Source organism: Microplitis demolitor, chromosome 1 (genome assembly GCF_026212275.2).
Source record: "Microplitis demolitor isolate Queensland-Clemson2020A chromosome 1, iyMicDemo2.1a, whole genome shotgun sequence".
NCBI classification, from domain to species: domain Eukaryota; kingdom Metazoa; phylum Arthropoda; class Insecta; order Hymenoptera; family Braconidae; genus Microplitis; species Microplitis demolitor.
In genome coordinates, this window is record NC_068545.1 from 20,017,741 (window position 1) to 20,044,377 (window position 26,637).

Below are 26,637 nucleotides of genomic sequence, written 5' to 3' on the forward strand. Positions count from 1 at the left end.
TCTCTCTCTCATTCCTTCTTCTGTCCTCCTTCCTCCTTCAACAACTTGAAAGACCACCTGAATTTGCGCTCATTACTCATGACTCATCATTGCCAACTGTACTTTTTAAAAAATACCGCGCAGGTGGTGCCCTCACTTTCAAATTTCCGCGCCATTAAAATTTTTTCCCGGTATTTATAGATTTTCATATTTTTAAATCATCAATAATTTATTTTTAAATAGTTTGTTAATAAAAGTTAATTATTTTTACAGTTTTAAGTTAATGGACAAGTTTCTTTTTGAAATTTATTTGTTTCTAAAGACCGTTGTTTCTGCCAACGAGTAGAAAAAATATTCCGGCGTGTTTACATGAACTCTGAGTTTTTAAACCAATCACAGATGAGGATTTTCATACGCATGATCTTGTAAACCGATAGTAAAGTTTTTGTAAAACGCATAGGCATAGATTGCAACCGAACGCTTGTGTTTGGAAAAAAAAAACGTCTATAAATTAACAGTCGTTTTAACGTTGGTTTTTTTGAATTTAATATAAGTTAGTAAGCTCGTAATAATTAACAACATGCCGGAAAATACGGTGAGTTTAATTAAATAATAATATTATTAAAGTTTTAAAATTAATTAGATAAATTTTTGTTAATTATCGAGGTTATTAAATTAAAAATTCGTCACAGATTCACTTTTATTTAATTAATTAATAATTAAATCTATTATGGTTTATAGACAAATGGAGAACATCACGAGCCAAGTAATGGTGAACATCAAGAGCATGAAGAGGAAATAGATCCTCATTTTGAGCCGATTATTTCATTGCCTCTGATTGAAGTTTCTAGCAACGAGGAAGATGAAGTCGAGATGCTTAAATTGTAAGTTAATTTGGCTGTAGATTTTTTTTTTTTTTTTAATGGATAATTTCATTTTGTGACAGGCGAGCTAAACTTTATCGCTATGACTCATCAAATAATCCTCCAGAATGGAAAGAAAGAGGAACCGGTGACGTTAAGTTATTGAGACACACAACAAAACATACAGTACGAGTTGTAATGCGACGAGACAAAACATTGAAAATTTGTGCTAATCACTTTATTACACCTTGGATGGAATTAAAACCAAACTGTGGTAGTGATCGTGCTTGGGTATGGAGTGTATTAGCTGATTATGCTGATGAGTTACTTAAGCCAGAGCTACTTGCTATCAGATTTGCCAATGCTGAGCGTAAGAACATTATTTTTAAATTTGATGATACTGAAGTTAGCCGACATCTAATAATTTTTTTATTTTCTACAAGTGCATATTTTTAGTTTTTTAAAATTAAATTTAAAAAAAATAAATCTGAAAATGGTTCATTTTCTGCTAAATTCACGGTCATTAAAATGTAATAGATTAATTAATTAATTAATCATATATTCATTGTATTACAGATGCTTCACTTTGGAAAGAAACATTTGAAAAAGCTAAAAAAATAGTTGGCACTGAATGCGAGATTTATGCAGGAAAAAATCCTGAGGGAGACAATGACTACACTCACAGCGACTCCTGTAGTTACGATGAGAGTGACGAGAGCGATGCCGAGGATAAGAACACAGTAGACAATCAAGAAAAAGAGGAATCTGCAAAAAAGGACAAAGAGAATAAAGAAACTGAATCCAAAAATACAAATAAAACAAACTCGAGCGCTGATCAGGTGACTGAGCAGCTTACGAAGCTTGAAGTTAAAGATACTAAAGAAGAAAAGTAACCAAGGACTTTTTGTAATCCGTGTAAATTTAATATTAATTACTTGTAATGTTATTAATGATAGACAAACATTCCCGTATACAAGAATGGTGCAAATGAAAATGTTAAGATTGCATGCTTCAGTTCATTTATTTTCTAATTGTTAATAACTGATAACATTTTAATAATAATAATCACAGACAATTTTTGATCCAAGTATTTATCTCTTCATTCATATATATGTAACGCTTAATTTATACGACTCTGCATACTTATCTGTGATTTTTTTCTTTTTTTATTAATATGATATCGTATGACTCACATGTGAGTGTGATAGTAATAAACAATACAAAGTTTGATGATTGATTGTAACAATGAATTTTTAATTTAAGTATTTGTACGGCATTTATAACTATTCGATTTATAATCACACTTACTTTGAAAGCTGTTTACTTTTAAATTAAACAGTGATTCGAATAAAAAATTTCAACTTGTTGCTATAGAATATATTTGACTCAAAAAAATTTTATTTTCCTTACACTTTAACTAGTATTTAATAATTATTAATTAATTGTTTTTATCTAATAGAATTTTTTACAGCTTCAGTTCATCACGAAAATGGAAAATATTGTGTGTCATTTTTGATACCGGTCATTGTGATTTGCAAAAGTAAATTCACACTTTATTAAAATAATGATTTTTAATCGATTTATTTATAATTACAATAAGTAAGAGGATATATATAATAATGTATTTTTCATTTTTTGAGATATCAGACTTCTGCTCACTATTATAAACTATAAATATATTTAAATATCCAACTGGAATCCCTTGGAACTTGAAAAAAGTTCATCACAAATTAATAGCTTGATTGTAACTCGTTTGGTAGAAAGAAAAAAAGCATTTCTTGGCACAAAGAATATTTTTCATTATGAATTGAAGACAAGAAAATTTTTTGCGTCAGGAAATCTTTTTTTCTGTGTAGCCAACAGTAATTAAAAAATAAAAACAAACAAATTTATAATTCGTCTTTATGAGCAAAAGACTGTAAAATATTTTTCTTCTCTTCCATAGTGCGTTTCTTGTCATTAGACAATTTTCCTTTCAGCAAACCATCTATTCTCGTGTGCTCTGATTGAACAAACTCGTCACCCTTTTCTAATATTTTCTCCATCATCTTTACATAAACCTTTGCCGCAAGTCGATGTTGCTCTGGAAGAGTCATCTCAAAGTCTCGAGCCTTGCTCAATATTTCCTGTAACAATAAATACCATAATTACCAATTTTCACCAAAGAAAACCAAAACAAATATTAAAAACCAAAACTAACTTGTCTCTCTTTCTCATCAGCTATTTTGAATTCTTCAGCAAGTCTGTCTAATTGTTCAACACAACCAGGCAGTCCCAAGTAAATTCCAGTTTTAGCTCTGACCAATCTTTTAATGTTAGTAGCCGTGAAATCTTGTTCATTCTCTTTGCTCAATAGCTTTATGGGCTTTGTCTGTCCCTGTACAAATAAAAGTACCACCGGGAAGTCCTTTTTATCAATATCAAATCGTTTAGCCAAGTCTGCATTGTCCTTATCTCCAAAATCCTTGACCCCAACAATAGCAACAAGAAGATCTTCAACATCTTTGGTCGTCTCAGCGACAGATCCAAACTCTTCATGCATATTTCCAAATGGGAATGCCACATCAAACTTCACCACTGCAGCTTTGAATTTGCTAATTACCTGAAAATAATTACCATTTTATAAATAATTAATTGCATATTCATAAAAATCCTTGAATACCAAAGTCTACATGACAAATTCAATCAATATTCACACAATTTCTTCCACGATAGTGCTAAATAATTGATGGAACAATGTTCAAATCGATAATAAAATAACTCTATCATCATTTCGTTATCATAGGTGACACAGTTTAAAATAAACGCGGGAATGTCATAAACAAATAGCAGGTATCCAGCAAGACAAGTTGTCATGGCAACAATTATTAAGCTCAGTGAATTTAAAAGGTAGTTAGCAAGTAATAAATAAAGTCATTAATTTATCTAAGTATCAGTATAACAAATGTCAGACATAAACTCACTTTATCAAACGTTATAGTATCCAATGGAACACATCCTTTGCAATCTTCAGCATTAGCTGATACGATTGCCACCGTGGCAGTGATAAATATCAGCAAACACGACTTCATATTACACTAATATATTTTTTATCTAAATCTTAATAAAAAAAAAAGCAATAATGCTTTTAAAAAATATTTTATTGTCCTATTTAAATATTTTATTATACTAATTTTTTGTTTTGTTTTTTATCAAAACTAGAATGCCGATGATGATGATGATGGTGATGAATGTAAGCCGGTATGACGTTTCAATAAAACTAAAAGTCAAAAAATATTTGTGAAATAACTTTAATGGTAAAGTTTATCGTCGAACGTGCTCAGTGTAACGGTGTAGTGTATGATACTGAAAAAAGTGTGTTATCACAATAACATATTTGCTGACGGTGGTATTAATGCTAACACATATCGTATTATATGTAAAGAATAGATCTGGATGGTTAGCCGGACTTGGTACCGTCTACTCTACTGGGAACTGGGAACGCGGTAAGTCGTCGAATCAGCATCAGCCACGAAGCAGCATGTGAATGTATGCTTGTTGATGGTTGCCGGTTGCTGGTGTTCGATTACACGTATACAGTTAAATAGCAGTCACGTACAATCAACAGCTACAGAGGTTTACTCTGTGTACTAGAGTTTTCAGTTGGTCCCCTCACCTTTCATCTCTCTTTCTCTGCCTACCGTTGCCGCTTGGCTTGATTTAGTCCTAGAGTAGGTATCGCGCATGCTTCAGGTTCGGAGTCTCTTGATCTTGGTGTTGGTGACTTGGATCAGAGTATTCCTTGATATGATGTGATGCTAGCTGGTGTGGGCGTGATAAACACATACAGCGAACAGTTGACTGGAGATGATGGAGAGGTCATGGAAAGGAGTACAGACATCTACTACCTGGTACCTGCTTGGCAGTAGGTAGTATAGGTATAAATATAAATATAAATGTATATAATACAGAGCGAGGTATTGCCACACATATATTTGTTTTGTGTATACAATTTACGTTTACGTTACGCTTACGTTGAATGCCGGCACAACGACCCACGCCACTTGGATAATTCAATTGAGGCTAGATTACTACCCTTTGTTTTCCTTCATTCTATACTCTGGTTAAGTTGAAGATGATGAGAAGAACAAAAGTATTTTTTTATCGTATTATTTTATTCAATTATATGTAGGCTTCAATATATCATAAAAAATGTATTTTTGTTCGAGTAAAAAGTTTTTATTGATTTTATTATTTTACATTGTCATGATTGTGATTGTCATTATCATTATCATTGCCATTGCCATTGCGATGATTAACATCATTGTCACCAATAACACTTGCATTTATACCCGATACTTCGGAGTCGGAGGGCGAGGACTTTTTTTCGGGTGTTTGCCAACCACGGAAAAGACGTTCTTCTTCTAAAAAGTAATCTCGGAGTTTGTATAATTTCTCGCAGTGCTGCTCTGTGAAAATATAAATTAAATATTTTAGAAAGCTGGTGTAACAACCAAGCATTTTAATTAATAATTGTTATATTTATATGTAGATTAAATTACCGTGAAGAGTCTCTAATGAATCTAATTCTCCTCCGAAGTCCTTGGGTAAACATTCAGGAGGAATATGTGGATAAATTTCCGCCACATCTCCAGTATAAAGATGAAGCTGTAGTTTTTTAAAATTATTTTCATTATTAATTTATTTATTACAAGTAAAAACAACTAAATAGCGGAGTTTCTATACAGAAAAAAAAGATTTTTTGAGGCAAGAAATCCCTTTTTTTTGTGTAAAAGTGACCTAGTTTGTACTTAAGGTTAAAATTAAAAAACGGCTAGATAAATTTTGAATGCTGATTGGCTGTTTAAAAATTTACAGTATAAAAAAATTCATTTAAATAAATTTTAATAATTATTTTAAATTAAGTTTGTTATATCTGCGGGTACCTGAAGCTGAATAGAATTTTAATATACAGGTGCTAATAATAAAGACTAAAAGAGCAAGCGCACGAGTAAGAGCAAAAGCAAGACAATGTTATATAAGCCGTAAGTTTATGAGAATTATTTATTATTATATTAATAATAATAATAATCGTATACTTACGTTGTCAAATAACTCTCGCTTCATGAAAGGTCGAATAAGCGCGAGAACCTTGTCCATGAACCACACGGCATTGAGCACATGGATCCCTTTAAGCCTCACTGGTAGACCTTCTTGCAAATATTCAAAAAATCTGCGTATGCTGGTGATTGAAAGCCTGGTCAAGTGACCTAGACGTACACCCTGCATGTCAAAAAGAAATATGTAACCTGGAGCACAGCCTTCGTTGTAAAGACTTGCGTCTACAGACATCTGCAGCAGCTTTATCCCGTCATCGAACATGTACTGATTGGGGCGCGTGTCAGCAAGACGGTGAAATATTATTTGGTTACCATTTTTGTCTCGTTTTGGTAAACTTACAAATTGTCTGAAAAAATTTTATATAATAAAATATTATTTGACATTTTATCATTTATGTTCTACGTTATAAATTTATTTATAAGTAATTACTATTTATTGTAGTAAAAATAAAAAGGAGAAAGGTAAGATACTGAAAGTTAATGTAGTTAAGTATAACTATTTATAAATATAAGTATTACTATAATTATATTTTCATATCATTTCAGATATCGGAAAAGTATAAACGTATTATGTACACTTGTACAGTAAAAAAAATATTTTTTTTAAGTCTAAATCATAAAACGCGTTAGAGACTGAAATAAATATTCATAATGCGTTGGATTTATATAAATGTACTGTAATAATATTTTAGTGTCAGAAAATAACAAGCCGAATATCTTTATATATTATCGCAGGAAACGGAAATAAGATAACACCTGGGATGCCAAATCGGCTATACCTAATAGAAAAGTATTAAAAAAAAAAATGTTATTGACATATGCTCAGCGGGCAAATTGATCCAATAAGTTGCTGAGAATTTATCGTGGTTTCTTATTAACTTAATAATAATTTACGTTGAGGTACACGTTGTATCACCAAGGTAAGCTGCTAATTTACTTCGCCGCTTCAAGTACGTTTTATAAACTTCAGAGAAATAATATTAAATAAACTGTTAAAATAAATGTTTGTTAATAATTAACACTTAATAATATTTCAAGTAAATAGACTGCAAAAGACATTAAAGTAAGTGTTGAAAAAAATAATCATAATAAATAAACAAATAAAAGACAATGACAGGATTTTCACAATTATTTTTCAAGCATTTAATTTATTGGCTCGTTAATTTTTAGTTCGTTTAATTCACTTCAAGAGCCTGTGAAGAATGAACTCATGATTTTATTTATCTTTTTTTTTTTTTTTTTTCAGTATAACATACACGTACATGAGTATATGAGACAACGTTAAATTGCAGAGAAATTAAAGCTATAATTTTATCCGACATTACTATTTTCTATTATACATACACTGAAAAAAATTTGCGGAGTGAAAGCGGATTAAATCCGGAGTAAATGCGGAGCGGATGACTGTTTATTTATTTAATACCCTCAGAGTGAAATTTACTCCGAAGGGGAGTTAAATTTAATATTAAAACTCCAGGTCAGAGTGAAATTTAAATGAAATCACTCCGCTGAGTTATTTTTTTTAAAACTCCAAATGACGGAGTAAATTCGAATTGAATTAAAATCCTTGATGACTCCCAATTTTTTACAGTGTAAATGTAATACTATTAATTAATTCCATTAATCGTAATGTATTAAATTAATACGTACAGTGCTCGCAGTGAATGTTGAAGATATTCAGCCCGAGGATCACGATTGCTGAAAAATTCAGGGACTGTTGCTCTTAGCTTATAATATACAGTCATACATTTTTTTGCCGCCTCGAGGTCAAAGTAACAACTGTGAGCAAATAGGGCTAACTTTTCGTCAGGAACTTGTGTTACACCTCTGGCTGCTATCCATACACGTAATTCATCCAATATTTCTTTAGTAAGCTCTGGGTAATTCTTACGAGAGTCTTCAATTGTATGTCCAAGTTTCATTGTACTCATTAGCAATAATATTTTTAGTTATGATAATAATTATAATAACAATACTTATAATTCAATAGGTGAATTATTTTGATAACAATTGAAGCGGTTTCTGTAAAATTAAAGGGAGTAATTTATTATTCTAAGATAATATTACCTTCAATTAGTCGAGATTTAATTATAGTCTAATGAGGCATAATTTATTTTAAATTAATGAGGTGGAGTTTGAATAACTGACCTAAAATTATGTACTTTTTTTTTTTTTAATAATTTAGTTTTACTAAGAAAAATGATCGATAAATTTAATTTAGAAGTGTGTTATTTACACGTAGAGTAAATTGTTGGTGACTTCTGGGAAGGAAATTATAGAAACAACTAGGCCCGTTTGAACCTCTATTGTAAGTCACGTGAATAATTCATGTTTAGTAATTAATATTTATATTTTTTATTTTGCTCAACGCGCCATTGCTGCAATATTTGACTGTTTTAAAATAATATATGTTGAGTACGTTTTATTTGTTGCGAAATTATTAAAGTCAAGTACTTGAGTTATTAAAAAAAAAAAAAAAAAAAAAAAAAAAAAAAAAAAAAACTAAACAAATTCTTTAATTAAAAAAAAATAATGAAGTAATGAGTTAAAATGTTTTGGGTAAAAGTGTGTGTTGTATCACTTGTAAAAGTTTCGTAATGGATAATGGGCAATTAAGAAGTTAGACTAGTAAATTTATAGCGGGTAAAATAAAAAAATGAGTTTCATTATCAATTTATTTAAATTTTTAAAAACATCATTATATTGATTTATTGATTGAGTATGAAGTAAGTACTTCTCATGAAGACATACTATCTTCTGAATAATATAACAAAATATATGAGCGTGCTTACCAGCTATTTCCTTTACTTCAAATGTTTTTAGTTCGTTTAAAAATTTTATTCCGTTGAATCAGTGCTCCAGAATTCGATTTCTCAACCACTCAATCATTTGACAATATTTTTTATTTTTATTTTTATTGTTATGATTTTTTGTTATTTAATAAAAATGCTTAGTAAGGATTAAAAATAATTTTTTCAAGAGACATGCAGACATCGCCGAATGATAAATGAAAGTAAGACTGGTGTCTTACTTACAGGTATATAAAGAAAATAATTCTAATGATCGTGGTGGTCGTTGTCTGAACCGGTTGCTGGTTTAAATCACACACGCGCAATTGCGCGTTTTACATAATCGGAGAAAACACCGATCTCAAACGAAAAATAACGTCATCAGAGAAAGGAATAGATTGTGATGGTTGATAGAGAGAGGGAAATTTTTTTACTCTTTTCAATCAACGAGTACAAGTACATAAAATAATTATGTACACTCTGGTATTTTATTATTAAACAGTATTTACTCCAAGTATTAAGTTTATTTTTGAACACGGCATCAGTAATAATTGATAATTATATTCCGCAGACTACCTAAATTATTTAATAAATTTATTCTGGTAATTAAAGCAGATAAAAATCTTGAAATAGTGTAATTAATGTAAAAAAAAAAATGCATCAACTTTAGCTGAATAAACTTTCATAAACTTTTCTAATTATTTGAAGCTGGTCTGTGTCTTATTAAGATGTACAGTTTCTACTTAAATATATCTCTTTGAAATGTCTGACCCTCGCCCACTGTATTTACTTAATCTAGATTTTTGGTACATATTAAAAAAGCTGGAGCTTTCATCAGGTTTCATTACCAACATTTTCATTGACCATCATCATCATTCTCATTATTTTTATTATTATATAAATTATTTATGAATCAATTAATCATCATAGTAATGGATTTAATACACAATAAAGTGATACGTCAGAGAATGGTTGAAGTCCAGTGTCATACTACAAGAAAAAATGTGTGTAAAAGTGGCGGGAGTGAGAGAGCGAAAGAGAAGAGAGAAGACAGAACCGCCACCGGCGGAAGCTCTCCGTACGTTCATTGATAAGCCCGTACGACCTACCAGGGTGAGAGAGCGAAGGCGGTGGTGGTAGTGGCATGCAGACCAGCCAGAAAGAGAACTCTGTTGGTGGTGTCCACAACATGACGTCATACATTGAAGGACACGAAGGATAGACAGAAAGAGATGATGTTGCTGGTGGTGATGGTGATACATGCACACAACAGCACCTAGAGTATACTCGCGCCCCTTGTTCTCGACCAATTGACAGACTGGGCTGACGCATGCGTTCTGCTCCAGTTTATTTCTGGATACACCGTCGAGGGGGTCGAGGGTATGAGGAGATAAGAGGAGAAGAAGGAGTGAGGGAAAATAATATTTTACCCCCTTTTCGTCGAAACGTTGGAGGGATGATTTAAACGGCACGCAAGCGCTCTACTCCTTTCCTATACACACGTCTGTCAATTGCATACTGAGGCAATTAGTTGGAAATCAAATGATTTTTTTTTTATTTTTATTGTTTTATAAAACTATAGAGAAATTAACTGGATGAATGAAAACGAGATTGGGAAAGCTGTCGGCCTTAAAATCCATCCAAATCCCTTTTTAAAATATATAGGTACGAGGAATTTGTCACAGCCAGTAGATTTATTTAAAAAATTTTTTCTTTTTGTGGATCAACGTCAACGGAATGAAATAATGTCTGCTCATGATGTGAGAGGAATAAGGAATGATCATATCATGTCGGGATCAATGTATATATTAAGAAAATTAAGGTGTCAGCAGGTTGGTTAGCTTGGCAGAGAAAAAGCCTTATAAGAGATGAGTAAGAAAAGAAGAATAAGAAAAGTCTAAGCGTAGCAGTAAGATATTGGAGATTGCTACGGTGTGTCGTTATTGATTGGTCTTTTGTGATAGGTAGCAGAGCAGTCGGCGTGTGCCAGGCGTCCCTCTCATCGATCCACGAGTGACCCATATCTGCCGTGACGATGTAAGAAGAGGGGACGACTACTACTCACCCCCGAGCTTGCGCAAGCTACGAGAGCGCTCGCGCGTCGTCCCCGTCGCAGGGAGGTTGTGTTAGCAGCGGGGGTGGTAGTTAGTGAGAGCTTACAGTGGTAGGTGTCGCTTGACTACTCTCAACTCTCGTCTATGCCTCTCGCGGGGGCCTCGGAGAGCTGGCTCTCGTCGAAATCATCGTCATCGTCGTCGCCGTCGCCGTCGTTCTCATTCCCGTCGTTATCGCGCCCACCCACCACCGCCACCGCCGAGCAATCCAAAACCAGCAGTAGCACCAGCAGCAGCCCTGCCTCACCGTGACCGAGCAGAGATCACGGGGGCTGACTGAGTAGTCACTCGAGATGGTTGCCCAGTGAAAAATATTTAAATACACGGGATTTTCCCGAGAGCGAGTGTCTAAGTGAGGATTTAACCAAGATCGTGGATTTATTTTAAGTGGGTGTACAGATAAGGAGGATTTAATATACATAAAGACAACCAAGTTTTAGAATAAGTTTAAGTAACAGAAAAAAAAATTCAAGAAGAATACAAAAAAGAGAGAAAGGGGAATAGAGAATAAGAATAAGCTCAAGTTTTAAGGGTTGAACAAACGAAAAATTACCAAGACAAAAATTGAAACGTCCAAGACACTGACTAACGAGAAACTTCCTCGTTTTCTCTCTCGCCTCTCGCGGAAAGTTTTTCATCACCAGCAGCAGCCCTGGCCTGCCACAATCCCTTCGATTCGGTTATCGTGAGTGTTATCATAGTCTACTATTAATCTCTATCACGTTTTATTTTTAATTACTTTTTAATTTAATTAATTGTTTTTTTTCTGTTTTATTTTATTTTTTTTTATTGGTCAATCATATATTTTTCTAGTGGTGTGATTGGTGCGTAGGGAAGATTTAGCAAGTGTTGAAATAAATATTTTATCGACGCTTATTGATAAGATTGTGAGGATGAAGAGATCTGTTATATATAGTTTGGCCTAGAGTCGAGATGGAGCTAAAGTGTAACGATGGCGGCGAGTGAAAAATTTTTTAAACCTTTTTTTCGCCGTAATTCTTTTTCATTATCTTTTTTCAACGTCTTCAGTCTTACACTCTGCTAACTCTACACATACACACGTCCATACATTCACGCATATTTCTGTACCTGCAAGTCTATATATATATATATATATATATATATATATATATATATATAGACGTTTGTACGAACATACATACATATGCATGTATGTGTAATTGAGTAGGCTGTATACATACGCATATGTATGTATGTAAATGTGTGTAGGTGTATTGCGTGTGTGGGAAGACTTGTCATGCACCCGGTGGTAGTACGCAGAGTGGTGTGTGACGCCCGGTGAGACTCGTATATATATACTACGTATCTTTAGTAGTGAGATCAATAAGCAGTGCCGTGCTGCTGATTTAACCGACCACCCTCATCTGGATTCAATCCCCCTTGACCCACACCCTCTTATTTACTTACTTACTTAATTTACATTAAGTCTAGATAAATTATTGTTGCAAACAAAAAAAAATTTTTAATAAGGATAAAATGAAATTATTTTTTTAACTAAAAATGAATTCTCACCGTGAATCAATCTCTGCGGCTTACTTTAGTCGTATACTGGCTTTAGAGTTTATCTTGACCTCACTTTTAAACCACGAATAATCTCTTTCTCTCTCTGTCTCTCTTTCTCGGGTAGTATGCTCTCGCAGTAGATTCGTTGGTAGTAGAACGTACGGCCACATTTCCACTGGTCGACGTTAAATTGCAAATTCTTAAATTTACCTCCAACTGTCAGGTAACATGTCATTTAAAATTACGAGTTTGCTATTATTCAAAAGCTATCACATTCGTGCATCTACTTCCTCTGCCGATTCTTCTTCTTATTATTATTCTTATTCTTATTTAAATTCAAATCTTATAACTATCTCTTGCAACTTTAACAAACAATCACGTTCTTTTGGTTGTACCTCTTAGCATTTTTACTTCTTGCTTAATGCATATAAATACTCAAGAAGACAATCGATCATTCGACGAGTTGATTATTTATAGTTTTACATCCAGATAAAGCGACTGAGAGAACAAAAAAAAGCCTCAAGCTTAAGCTTAAAAGCTGCTGGTTTTTACCATGGGGAGGGATCATTGTGGTGAAACTGGATCACTCTTCACAAATGTACAAATCTAAATACCACCGGGATTATATTTTTTTTTTTTGATCTTATAAAAATGTACTCGACACTTTTAATTTATTAAAATTTTTTAGTTTTTAGTTTATCTCTAGTACATTATTGCGAGAAACTACTTCTCAATAGAATGAATCAAAGCTACTAGAAAGACATGCGTGTTTGTTTGACATTATGCGTACTGAGAGTAATTACTTGGACAGGTATATAGTCCGTCAGTAGTACTAAACTCGATGCGAGTCGACTAAGTAGTAGAACGTACACGTTAATCAGACGATATGTCGTTTCCCTTTCATTTAACTTAATTCATCACACATCACATCGCATAATTGTACCGTTTATTCTTAAATTACAATAGATAATCAACCAGTCGATTTGCATAAATTACTCAACACCATTGATTAACTCATCAGCTGTTATCAGTTATCACCGATCACTAATTACTAAATACTTACTACTAATCACCAGGCCATTAATTTAAAAAAAAATATATATTTGAAAACCGTTTATAGTTCCAAGCTCTACAGTAATTCCTGATAAAAAAATCGAAAACATGAACAGTTGGTTCTCTCTGTTATCTATTTCCAGCGCAACTTGCAATTAAAAGCGCGCGAACGTCGCTCATCATCAGCCAAAGGGTGACGTGCTGTTCAATATGTCGTTCGGCACTTCGTACACCTACAAAATGTACAAGGTCAGACTTAGTTGATCATCTAGATAAATTTTAATCCGGCTCTTTGTACACTATAAATTTTTACATACATCAGTATATAAAATAATAATCATTTATACTGTCATCATTTTATTATTACTGTTACTATTACTATTGCTATCATATTAATCATCTCCAATGCCTTTGACATGAATAGAAAACTCAGTACCTCTTTGTACTTACAATTAGTTATTTCATCGTCATTTAGATTGAGTAAGGATATAGTCCAACAATCAATGCCATATTCTCTCCATTGATTTGAGAGTACGTAGAGTGAGTTTAGCTGTAGAATCAAGGAGAGTAATGAGAGTATAGTGGGTAGTGCGTGTAGGCTAGTATCTCCTCGACATGCGTAGGTGTCTTCTGCTGCTGTTATTCAATATATGTACATGTATATAATATAGATATACATCTACGTGCATATATATATATATATACATATATATATACATTAAATTTTCAATGGGATTTTGGAATTTATAGTCAAGATGTATTGATGCAGGAGGTCAAATTGGATATTATATGATACCTATTCAATAATGAGTATGATTATTCCATGGTATTGATCAGTGTCCCAAGAGGACTTGTGATAAATTGTATTATTGCTCTTTAGTTGTAGTCAATCTACAGTATGCTTTGTATATAATTTATTTATTTATTGATTCAATGCTACTTGTTGTCAATTTTAGTTATTATTTTTTTTTATTACTATTAATAATAATCTTTAATATTGCGGACTGTTTGGTGATAGACTAGATAATTCATTATGGAGTTTTATTGCAGTGCTGTGGCGTTGGAGGTGGCGGGTCCACGTTACCCCAGGCCGTACAGCATTTGGGTACTGGAGCTGCCATCGCGGCCTCCGGGAGAGCCATCATGCAGGATCCGGTGCTTGAATCTATTTTGGAGGTAATATATATGTTTATTTTTGAATGCATATTATATAAAATACGTGTTTAATCAATTATTTTATTTAATTAGAGTTGATATAATGTTATGTCTTTTTAATTTCAAATTAGGTAAGTAAAACACCATTTTTATTGAATACGAGATGATGGTACTGAGAATAACGCCCACGCGACGGCTCCGGGCAATGCCAGACACAATGAGAATCTCTTTCCCTCAAATTTTTTTATTCTCTCTTTATTTTTTTTTTATTTTTATATATATGTACCTCTGCTTCAGCAGTTATTAATGCCACGCAAACGATTTTTGTCGTCGAGTCTTTCCAAAATCAGCCAGACATTTCGGTTATTAAAATCTACAAGAAAATGAGAAAGCTCTTACTGATAATAGATTTTTTTTTTATACATAAAAATGTGAACATATATAAATAAAAATGTAAAATGTGGTTTTATGCAAGTGAAAAATTTTTTTATTAAACTTTCAGCAAATGCGCGAGACGGAGGCTCGCAGGGCGGATTTGGAACGACAGCATGCCGATGCACAGAATCAGTTGCGGGAAAAGCTAGCAGGCAGATACCAAGGACCAGAGTCTGTTGAGGCATTGCAGTCCAAGATACGTGAATTGGAGAAAAAAACAGAGTTACAGATGGTGAGGCACGAGGAATTGTCATTAGAGTTGACGAGTCTTAGGCGAGCACGCAGTCGTGGCCCGGGTTCAACAGCAACTTCCAGTATTACTGGAACCACGTGGCCACCTTCGGGTTCGGAAATCGACAGGATGATCGCAAAAATTGAGCAAGATACTAGGTAGTACGTTTCATTCCTTTTTTGTAAAACTTCAATCTTCCAATTATCAAAATATTGAACTATTTATTTGATTTAATTTAATTAATCAGTGGCCGGATTCTTCATGAGCTGGATCACACGAGAGGTGTAACGACTCAGCAGCCATCCTCAGGTCAACGAATCCTACGATCAAGTGCTGAAAATCTACCAAGCCTAAACCAACAACACCAGCATCCACCACATCCACACGCACTTGAGCTCGGTGATCTAGGTGTATCTCACTACGTCGGATCACCTATGCCTTTGACACCAATGATGCCTGGATGTCCACCTCTTACACCCAATGGACCACCATATCACTACAGCGAACCAATCCCACCCGCCCCGTCGTCACTGACAACAAGCCAATCTCAATCAGCCTTTCAGCAGAAACTACAGCAGTATCATCATCAACATCAGACACACGTCGACATGACTAGTTCTCATCCTCAAACTAGTCTCACGTCCCAACAACAACAACAGCAGCAGCAGCAGCAGCAGCAGCAGCAAAAGCAACAAGCGCACACACATTTTACAAGCAATCAATATCAAGAAAGTTATCCACATACACACACGCAGTCTTATCAACAGCCTATGCAGCAACAAAATCAGCAGCAGCAACAGCAGCAAACTCATCAGTCACAGCTGCCTGTTTCGAGTACGTACCTGGGATCCACTAGTCAGAGTGTCCTGCCCCATTATAGCCAACCCGGTGGTCAGACTGGGCAAACTTTTCTTAACGGAACTCAACAGGTTCGTCAATGTTTTTTGTTGAATCCTGTTAAAATAATTAAAACTTTATAATTAATTGATAACTAAATGGTTTTTAGAGTACGAACTATCAAAATTTAACGCTGGCATCTCACCCAAATGGAACTTTCACGTCGGGAGTTGTGAGTAGTTATGGTACGACGCATCAGCTGGGTCATCATAATTACTCAGTACCCCAGTCAAATCTCACGCAAACGACACTATCATCATTACCGCCGTATTCGTCGTCGTCTTATCACTCAGCCCTTAGTGTACTCCCAAGTGTATCCCAATCAGTGCTTCCCTACTCAAGCGTTCAAACCAGTTATTCTACAACTGGATCAACTTACTCGACTGTCGGGACCAATGCCTTTGGCACTTCTGGCGTCAGCTCAGGTATATTTAAATTCCCATATGTTATTTATTCACATGCTACGTTTATTATAAAACTATTATGATAAATAATAAATGCAGGATCATCGTCAGGTGGTTTGCTTCAAGCAATAAATGATCCTCTGCAGGCAATGCAGCAGCTGTCAGCGCAATCTCAAGCAAATCAGCTCCACCAACAAGCTATTATTAATCAAATACAACAAAGTTTACGGGCTACATCTCCAACCGCAACCTCCACGACGGGACACCATTTTCTTGGTCCGCGTCAGATGCCAAAAATACCAACGGGAATACTGACAAATCCACTGGATCGACTTACCAGTGAAAATATTTTACCCGAAGGTCAGGTAGACATGCTTGACATTCCTGGAAAGGGCAGATGTTATGTCTATATAGCGCGTTTTAGCTATGAGCCTTTTCAACACTCGCCTAATGAAAATCCTGAAGCTGAGCTTCCAGTTCAAGGTGGTGATTATTTATTAGTTTGGGGACAGCCCGACGATGACGGGTTTCTTGACGCTGAAACACTAGATGGCCGCAGAGGACTCGTACCCGCGAATTTTGTACAAAAACTCGTTGGTGATGATCTTTTGGAATTCCATCAAGCTGTGATGGGACTGCGAGATGTTGATGACGCTGCTTCGACGAATATTCCACAAGTATTTTTTACCTATTATCTATCACCTATTAATAATAACTTGCAGCTATAATTATTTTTATTGATTGCAGTGTTATCTACAAGACATTGACCTAGAGTTAGCGGCACTAGAGGAAGGTAACAGAAATCGTCAAGCAGAGCTATCGGCGTACGCGGAACTAGACAATATTGCTGAGGAGGATGAACAAGAACCGCCAGGTTGGTTAAGCTCGAAGTTGTGTCGTCATCAGTGGAGTAATTTTTATCAAACTAATCTGTCGAACATAAACCATATTATATATATTTATATACATGTATATGTATATATTTAGACTAGCGACTGACTAATAGTAACTAGTAGTTAATATTTGTCTTGACGATTTTATAAAATTATATGGCTACAATCGTCATTGCTTATTAATCACCCGAGTTAAAAGTTTTGGAATTTTGACTTAGAGCTTTATGTATTTCTAAAATATTTAAAAAGCTGGTTTGTGTTCGCGCTGCATGTTTTCCGTTTAAAATTTAACTTAAGATTATCTAATTCAACGAACGAATGCTTTTAAATCTACCAATGAACTAAAAAAAAGAAAAAATAGTATGAGTCAAAAAAGATTGGCATGCAATGTTGCATAGTTTGACAATTATCTCTTAGCAGTGGATGCTTGAGGCGACGTTTGGATCTGAGCATAGTTTTAATCACAAGGTAATGTACTGATAATTGCACAGTCGTCTCACAATGAGTGGATCGTCACGCAGAGCAACTCAGCATCAGCAAATTTGATGAAAAGAATGATAATTAAAATGATCATTATTATAATAGTGATAATAATAATGATAATTATTATTATTAAGTGTTCATCGTTGGTCTGCTGAGTGTGTTGGTTGATATTTAATTTTGATGGCTCTTAGGCTCGCTTGACAGTTGTGTATAGCTTAGAGATTTATATCTAGCTACAGCTAGGCTTGTCTTGTCTTTTTCCTCTGAAGAAGTGTACCTGTTTTCGGACCTAGTTCCGGCGCCTCAGCACCTCACTCTCGAGCGGCAACTCAACAAGAGCGTGCTGATTGGATGGACACCGCCGGACAACCAGATCCAGTTGGAGTCTTACCACGTCTACGTCGATGGAGTCCTCAAGGTCACCGTCAAGGCAACCGAGCGGACGAGGGCACTAGTAGAAGGCGTCGACTCAACTCGGGTGTGTATTTATTATTATTATTATGATGATGATAATCATAATAACATCTCCTGTACATTATCTTCTATAAATATCACGCGCTATTCACTAAGCTGTACATGGTATGTGTTAATTAATAATTTTCCTTTGATGTTCAGCCCCACCGAATAAGTGTCCGCTCGGTGACACACTCGAGAAGAACATCACGGGACGCGGCCTGCACTATGGTAATCGGAAAGGACGTCGCGATAGGTCCAACGGCGGTCAAAGCATCCAATGTTACGGCGACCAGCGCCGTGATATCATGGCTCCCGAGCAACAGCAATCATCAGCACGTAGTGTGTGTCAACAATGTTGAAGTAAGGACAGTTAAACCAGGTGTTTATCGTCACACTATTACGGGACTTGCACCATCGACAATTTATCGTGTCACTGTGAAAGCTAAAAATCTTCGTGCCACTCACTTTGAGGACCAAAACGCTCAGTCGGCCAATAATCTTGCCTGTCACGTACACTTCAAGACTCTCTCTAAGGGTCTGCCAGATCCTCCGGTCGATATCCAGGTTGAGATATATTTTCTTTCTTATATTTTTATTCATCCCCAGATACATACAATAGTCCATTAGTTATTTTTGTTACTCTTCATTATTATCATTACCATTATTACTTTTTTTTTTAATCTATACGCCGCTAGTAATAATAATAGTAATACGAGTTGTAGTAATAGCAGTAGTAGTAGTCATAGCTGTAGTTATTCAAGTCAATATATTAATGCTTGTAAAAGTCTATTGTTAATTTTTAAAAGCAAACTGGATATGATGATAGTCCATATCAAGGTTTACTAGAATAGACAATCATAAAAATTCAAATTCATTTACTAAATAAAATGATCAGTGCTAAATAAAATAGTTTTTTATGTTTTTAAATGTGAGTTATTATTTATTATTATATTTTTAATAATATAGGTGGAGGCTGGACCGCAGGACGGCACTTTGCTAGTGACCTGGCAGCCTGTTGCCCTAAACGGTTCGGCCGTCACCGGCTACGCGGTTTACGCGGACGGCAAGAAGGTCACAGACGTTGACAGTCCAACGGGTGATCATGCATTAGTTGATATTCATAAATTGATGGGACTTAATCCCAAGGCTATCACGGTGAGAACGAAAAGTAGAGAGAGCCAGTCGAGTGATAGTTGTGCTACGGCGATACCCTGCAGCGTCTTACGCGGAGGACCGCACATGCAATCGGGTATGGATCATTCTGGAGATCCTCAGCAGCAGGGTTACATGGGTATGGGTGGTGGCCGAATAGGTCAGAGATTCCCCGGTGCGCCTGTGCCGGCTCACATGAGACGTCAGGGTGTCACGAGAGTCGATGCTCACGGTCAGGTTATTATTGAGACTGATGAGAATCTTTCGGATAAAGAAATTTATCCGGGACAAAGTATTTCACAAATGGGTAAGCCTTTTATTGTATACTATAGGTTATTTTTATCAACAATTATTGATTTTTATTTAATTTAATTTAATTTAATTTTTATACTTATTCTGGGATTTTAGGCATTCCGGAGATCACAAAAGACTCAGCGAGTGAAGCGAATTACAGTGAAGAAGATGATCCCACGCGAAGAGGTAGAGGAATGCAACAGCATCCTGGACATCACAGATACGGGCCTCAAGGAGGACAACAAGGTCCACCAGGTACTCACAGACCGGTACCTGGTAGAGCAGGCCGCGGTCCTGATCAATATTATGATCAACAAGGTAATTTATTATTTCTTGGTTCGTCTGTTGATTTATTTTTCTTTGTATCTATAATTATCTTCGTTGTCCAGGAGCTCAAAGAGGTAGAGGACTAGTTTATAGAGGTGGCCGAGGCGGCCAAGTCCAAGGTGGTCCCCATCATCCAGACGCTCAGCAAAACAAAAGGCCTCGCTGGTTCGTCGCACTCTACGACTACGATCCTCCTACCATGTCGCCTAATCCTGACGCTTGTGAAATCGAATTACCCTTCTCCGAAGGTGATACTATAAAGGTAATATCATCTTTGGATAACACTTGAGGTTATTAAATAAATTATTAAAATTAATTTTTTCTCGGCTAGGTTTACGGTGATAAAGACGACGACGGCTTTTACTGGGGTGAATGTCGCGGTAGACGTGGTTTTGTACCTCACAATATGGTACAAGAATTAAAGAACCCACCTCCGGGTGCTCAGGGACCAGGACAACCTGGTAGAAGAGGCCAGAATGACAGGTGGGGTGATATATACACCAATATGCCAGTAAGAAAAATGATCGCTCTCTATGACTATGATCCACAAGTTCTCTCGCCTAATGTTGACGCCGAGGTAATTTATTTTCAACCCTCTTATGAACCCTTTTCTTTCTATCCTCAACTTATAACTTTATTATTAACGTTATAAAAATATTTACAAATAATTATTATAGCAAGTTGAATTACGTTTTCAAACGGGCAACGAAATATACGTTTACGGTGATATGGACGACGACGGTTTTTACATGGGTGAGCTGGATGGTGTACGTGGTTTAGTACCAAGTAATTTCCTAGCAGAAGCTGGTCCAAATAAAGGACAACCTCCACAAGCCGGGCGACGACCTCCGGGACAAGGTCAAGGACCCGGTGCTCGGGGACCGCCTCCACCGCCCCGAGAGCCACCACCTCCAGGGCATCGACGTAATAAAGGTAACATTTACTCGCGATTCACACCCCTCAGTACCACGACTTAGAGAGCGTACGTAGAATTTATAAACTCCTACGCGTTTATTTTATTTATTTTTTTAAATTTTAACTCTTCGTCATCAGCTTGTTAACATTAACAATAGCAAGCGGTAAATAAAAATATATTAAAAACATCGTTAAAAGAGACGGCAAGCAACACAAGACACGAGACTCAAATGTGCCAGGCGACAGGCAAAGGGTCAAATTCTTTTTTTATTTTGTTTTTATATTTATTTATATCCCATAAATATTTATTATTTAAAATAAATCGTAGCCAATGTCTCATCCACAAGGTACTTAAGATAATGCTCTCTTGTTATATAAATAAGACATAAGACATTACCAATGCAATTACATAAATTACATCAACAATAAACAATCGCTAAAGTATTTGTATAAAAAAATATATATATAAATATTTATTAATAAAAGCTAACACGTGCTAACACATGACAAATGCAAAAAAACACTTTGCTGCTTTCGATGTATTTTATTAAGTATCTATATTAATCTATTACTATATATATATACATATATGCACATATATATCTATATATATATATATATATATACTCCTATTTTTGTCTATCTATCTTTGAGCATTTTCTATGGCTCTATTACTCTACATATCTGTCTTTCTTCTGTATTTTTGTATAAAAAAAAATGCGGTACATATTAACTGCTTTGTACTGCATTAATAAGTGTACTTATATAATAATAATAATAATTAACTAATAACTCATGATTATAATTGAAACGAGATATTAATAAAATAATTAAAATAACAGCTATTTATTATTATATGAGTATTATAATGTGCGGTAAACATATGGGATATGAGGACACTATTGTTAATCTGCGATCGTGTTGCTGCATTTTATTGATATTTATTTTATTATCGTTACTATTATTACTATTATTATTGTTATTATTATTATATATACACTAATACAAATAATTTAATACGTATATATATTAAATATAACGTGGTATATATATATTTATATCTTTCTCTCTGTGTGCCTGAAACTGGTCGATGGTCGTCGTGTCACATGATTGTCGTTCGTGTCGTGTTGTCATGCTGGCCATTTAACAATTGTTAATACCATTTCACGGTGATGACTAACGAATTTATGTAAAACATACTCATTATTTTAATTTATTGTTCATTAATTGTATCGCTCTTTGCTTTCTTACTATCACTGTCTTTTGATCATGAACTTAAATTCTTTCTTTTTTTAAATCTATTTTATAATAAATAAATAGATAATTAAATAAAAATATAGAAAAAAAAGAAAGAAATATTTTTTCTCCGTTACTTCACCGTGAAATGGATTATCTATTTTTCTTTCCATAAAAAAAAAAAAAAAAAAAAAAAAAAAAAAAAAAAAAACTAAAACTTGTATGTCGATATAAAATATTTTTTTAGCTTCCAATAAATTCTATAGTCGTTTAATTTTACTATGTCCGTTAATTAAAAAATTTGTTGCCTAGTAAATTTTATTGATGAATAAAAAAAATAACAATAATTAAATGTTAATAAAAAAAAAAAGATTTGAAAATAAAAAATAAATCTACGGAATTATTAATTAAGTAACGTAGGTTTATTATTTAATCGTGATACAAATAAAAAAAAAGAAAAAAGTAATTGGAGCAAAAAGAAAAAATGAGCCATGAATGACAACACGATTCTGTTCTCTTCTCTGTTGCTAGATGCCTGCATTGTGCCTGTGTCTGTCCCTGTCTGTCACTTAGACTCTAGACAACAACAACCACAACAACATCAACAACAACAACTACAACAACAACAACATCAACAACAACAACAACAAAACAATCCACCGCATCTAGCGTACCAACAAGCGAATCACCACAGCTACACAACTGTAACAACGTCGAATCAGCACGGTGGCCAGGGTGTTGGCGTTATGGCCCATCAGCAGGGTGCCGTACCGCCTCACCTTCAGCAGCAGGTGAGTTTATCCACTGCGACCTCTGCCAAATAATATTATATTAATATTATAACCACCTCTATTGTTAATTAAAAATTACTATCGTTATTTCTTCTATAATTGTTTTTAAAATTTAATTACTTTTATAAATATGCGACTGCTATTTTTTTTACATGCAACGGCTTACTGCTTTGATATTTACATATTTCTATGCTGCTATGAATGTAAATCAAAATTTATTGTGTGATCATGTCTCAATATCTCGTAACTCGGGACACAGTTTGCTACCAATAATGTTTACTACAAACATTTAGTGAGCAAGTGTACTAATGGAGTTACTTAAATGTTATTATACAAGAAAAAAAATTGAAATTATACAAAATATAAAGTGTCAATCAGCACGGCATGTTGCACCCTTGTAAAATGCTTTGTGACTCTTGATACAAAAATTTATTATTTTTTATTATGTAAATTTAATTTACGTGAAACGGGAGTTTAAATTGGATTAAGTTAATATCAAATATTCAACACGATCGCTAACTTTATCTTGAAAATAAAGGAAATTATTTTCCGGCGGTAACTTCTACTATATATATATATATATATATATCTAAATGTGTGCAACTTAATCGTAATGCTGAACAAATTTTCTGGCTTTGAGTTTGGCAACTTACTTACACATGCTCATACACCATAAATAAACATTATCAGTAAAAGTAAAACGAAACTTAAATAGATAATAAATAAATATTAAGTTAAACAAATATTATATATAATAATTAATATAAGAAGCTAATGGTTTAATAAATTTTTATTCTCAGCACGTTAGGAAGACGTGATTATTTGAAATCAACCCAAAAATTCACTGGTAATAATTTACAGGGGAGGGGGAGAGGCGCAGCCAATCGGGTCGGTGGTAGTAACATGCCAGGAGGTCTTCAGCAAGCTCAGCAGTTCCAACAGCAACAGGACTATCAACAACAACAGCAGCAACAGCAGCAGCAGCCTAATCAGCAAGGATACAATCAACAAAATCCCAACTATCAGCAGCAGCAGCAGCAACCTGGTCCACAGGGCTACCAGCAGCAAAATTACCAGCAGCAGCCTCAACAACAGGGCAGTCAGCAGCAGTACCAACAGAACCAAGGACCTTCTATGCAAGGACCTCAGTCAAGCAAACCCATGCGAGGAATCCCAGCAGTGATTCCCACGGCTCAGAAGCCTCTTGATCAGCAGCAGCAACAGCAACAACAGCAGCCGCCAAGCGCTGGTCCCAACCTCATGCAAAAGTTCACTGAAATGGCGGGTGCCAGTGCCGGTGGTGACATTTTATCAAAGGGTAAAGAGCTCATATTCATGAAATTCGGACTGGGAAAGTGAGTCCATGTTAATTTCCATAATCACAAAGTCTCCGTTGTCACTATCATCCTGATAATCAAGACGATGATGATGATGACGGTGACGGTTTCATGGAGACATACAGGACATGATAAAATAAGCAATCGACTGGTCATTGTGACAAATGATGTCTCGTGACAATGGTTTTAGTACCGTTCCAAATTAATAATCTATTATAGTTTGGAACGTTTGATAATTTGTTATCAAGAGTGAGAAGGTCAACGACTTAATTAATAATTAATATTAATAATAATGAATAATAATAATAATAATAAAAATTAATAACAATAATAATGATAATAAGGACATATTTAGTCCTACTGTTGATCTTGGTGTATTTATTAAAGATAAATAATATTTGAGCTATTATACATATGTTACACTGGTTATGATAAATGCTGCTGTTGATCTTGCTGCTTTGTGGATTATTAAATACAGTATTTGTATTGTTGTATATTATGTAATACGATTGTTGTTGCTGTCGAAAGCTGCCGTCACCGAAACCGAGTTAATCGACAAAAAATGTTTACCGAGACTCCGGTCTTTGTTTAATTAGTAAGTCTGATGAAGACGTTTCGATAGAGAAATAGGATTGTGTATAACACAAATAACGGAGCAACTCTGCCGCTGGTTACATAAACTTGTCAGTACAGCACGTTATTGTACATCTAAGAGTAAATGGAGAACAAGCTCTCACAATAATAACTTGAGTAGTTATTTAGTGCTTTGAGTACTGACGTTGTGTGGATACTTGAGAGAAGTTAAGTCTTCTTATTAAACTCTTTATTCTTGATCTTTTGTTACTTTGTTTATCTCTCTACATATGTAACGCTCTCTGCCGAGGGCTGATACCTTTTACGGAGATAATGACTGTTGGAATTACGTTGATGATTATATTAGATAGTTATTAAAGACGATGTAAGATGCTTTAAAGAAAGATAAATCGCGCACAAGAATAAATTCTATACACGCGAGAGGACGAAGCTGCCACCTAAACTATTTAAATTATAGTATTTATCGAGTAGTTATGATGAACAGATTATTAAATTATTAAATTAATGATGATGATTATGATGATGATGATGATGATGATATGTGAGTTGTAGATTTTAAATTATAGAACGAGTGGACGAGAGGCGGGTGTGCCTTGAAATGCCTCACCCTTAACACAAAACAATAATCATATCTCTAAAAAAACTTATTATTTATAATTTATAATCATAATCAATAATTATTAATTTAAGTAATCACTATTATTAAATAATGATAATAATAATAATAATAATAATAATAATAATAATAATAATAATAGTAATAATGATAATAATAAGCATAAATTATGTAAATCAAGGTGGCGAGCGTTCAAACTCACCCTCCTCGACACACTTAAATATTGTTTATAAATATTTATCTTTTCTTTTTTGTTCATCGAGGCGATCCTCTGATACAAATATATATGTATTATTTTATTGAAAAATATTATTGTATTAATTAATTAATTAATTATTATACTGTGCAACGATCGTTTTCGCGTTCTCGGCTTATTAATTTATATGTTTATTATTAAATAATTTAAGCGCTAAGAGTGTAGGCGTATGAATTAATTGGCAATTATTATTGTATATTTATAAATATATATATATGTATGTTTAAAAATTGGAATAGATATTAATTAATGTTATTATATGTGTATATATATGTATGTATATATATGGGGTAGGGGAGGAGGGACTAAGTACCCCCAAACATTCAAAAATCACTTTTGTAAATATAATTGAGCATTATTTTGAATTTTTTTTTTGTTAAACTTTTTCAAAAATCACGTGTCAGTCGAAAAATATTAATGACGTTTGTTTTATGATATTTATCAAATTTTTTTAATATCCAGAAATATTTTTTTCATACCTTTTTTGGGGCGTACTCCATTTTGCCCGCAAGAATGAATTTTTGTTTTAATGGCAACTGAAAATTTTTTCTATTTACTTTAGATATTATTAAAAAAAAAGATTTAACGTGTTTGGGACCTCGAAAACTTAGTATTTCCTTAAGTACCCCATTTTGCCCCCCCCTTCCCTATATATATATATATTAGTTAAAAATATTAATTCAAATCAAGAACGAAAACGATCGTGAGAACTCGAAGACGCGTAAATGCAGTAATAAAATTAT

General features: G+C 34.2%; 4 protein-coding genes across 5 annotated transcripts; 2 read left to right on the forward strand and 2 right to left on the reverse strand.

Moving 5' to 3' along the window:
- The first annotated feature begins 417 nt into the window (after positions 1-417).
- On the forward strand, positions 418-2,218 carry LOC103571282 (ran-specific GTPase-activating protein). Its single transcript, XM_008549401.3, has 4 exons — positions 418-574; positions 721-863; positions 926-1,212; positions 1,419-2,218. The coding sequence occupies exons 1-4, from the start codon at positions 560-562 to the stop codon at positions 1,733-1,735; spliced, it is 762 nt and encodes a 253-aa protein (XP_008547623.1). The 5' UTR covers positions 418-559; the 3' UTR covers positions 1,736-2,218.
- A 176-nt stretch (positions 2,219-2,394) lies between these two features.
- Positions 2,395-4,292, reverse strand: LOC103571281 (endoplasmic reticulum resident protein 29). The gene is made up of 3 exons (XM_008549400.2): positions 3,806-4,292; positions 3,043-3,444; positions 2,395-2,968 (listed from the first exon to the last, which is right to left on the reverse strand). Exons 1-3 carry the CDS (start codon positions 3,911-3,913, stop codon positions 2,732-2,734), a joined length of 747 nt encoding a protein of 248 aa, XP_008547622.1. The 5' UTR covers positions 3,914-4,292; the 3' UTR covers positions 2,395-2,731.
- Positions 4,293-4,440: 148 nt separating this feature from the next.
- On the reverse strand, positions 4,441-12,436 carry LOC103571280 (alpha-tocopherol transfer protein). 2 transcript variants are annotated; one of them, XM_053742002.1, is made up of 5 exons: positions 12,378-12,436; positions 7,592-7,963; positions 5,925-6,288; positions 5,384-5,489; positions 4,441-5,290 (listed from the first exon to the last, which is right to left on the reverse strand). In XM_053742002.1, the coding sequence occupies exons 2-5, from the start codon at positions 7,870-7,872 to the stop codon at positions 5,073-5,075; spliced, it is 969 nt and encodes a 322-aa protein (XP_053597977.1). In that variant the 5' UTR covers positions 7,873-7,963; positions 12,378-12,436; the 3' UTR covers positions 4,441-5,072. The 2 variants fall into 2 exon arrangements, with proteins under 2 accessions (XP_053597977.1, XP_014300564.1); XM_014445078.2 differs by lacking the exon at positions 12,378-12,436 and adding an exon at positions 8,734-8,996.
- A 1,157-nt stretch (positions 12,437-13,593) lies between these two features.
- LOC103571310 (RIMS-binding protein 3) lies at positions 13,594-25,708 on the forward strand. Its single transcript, XM_053741986.1, has 16 exons — positions 13,594-13,670; positions 14,472-14,597; positions 15,079-15,404; positions 15,491-16,172; positions 16,250-16,565; positions 16,644-17,221; positions 17,292-17,418; positions 18,214-18,398; positions 18,536-18,940; positions 19,343-19,835; positions 19,937-20,140; positions 20,212-20,411; positions 20,481-20,726; positions 20,827-21,082; positions 22,832-23,091; positions 23,953-25,708. Exons 1-16 carry the CDS (start codon positions 13,632-13,634, stop codon positions 24,448-24,450), a joined length of 4,941 nt encoding a protein of 1,646 aa, XP_053597961.1. The 5' UTR covers positions 13,594-13,631; the 3' UTR covers positions 24,451-25,708.
- The last annotated feature ends 929 nt before the right edge of the window (positions 25,709-26,637 follow it).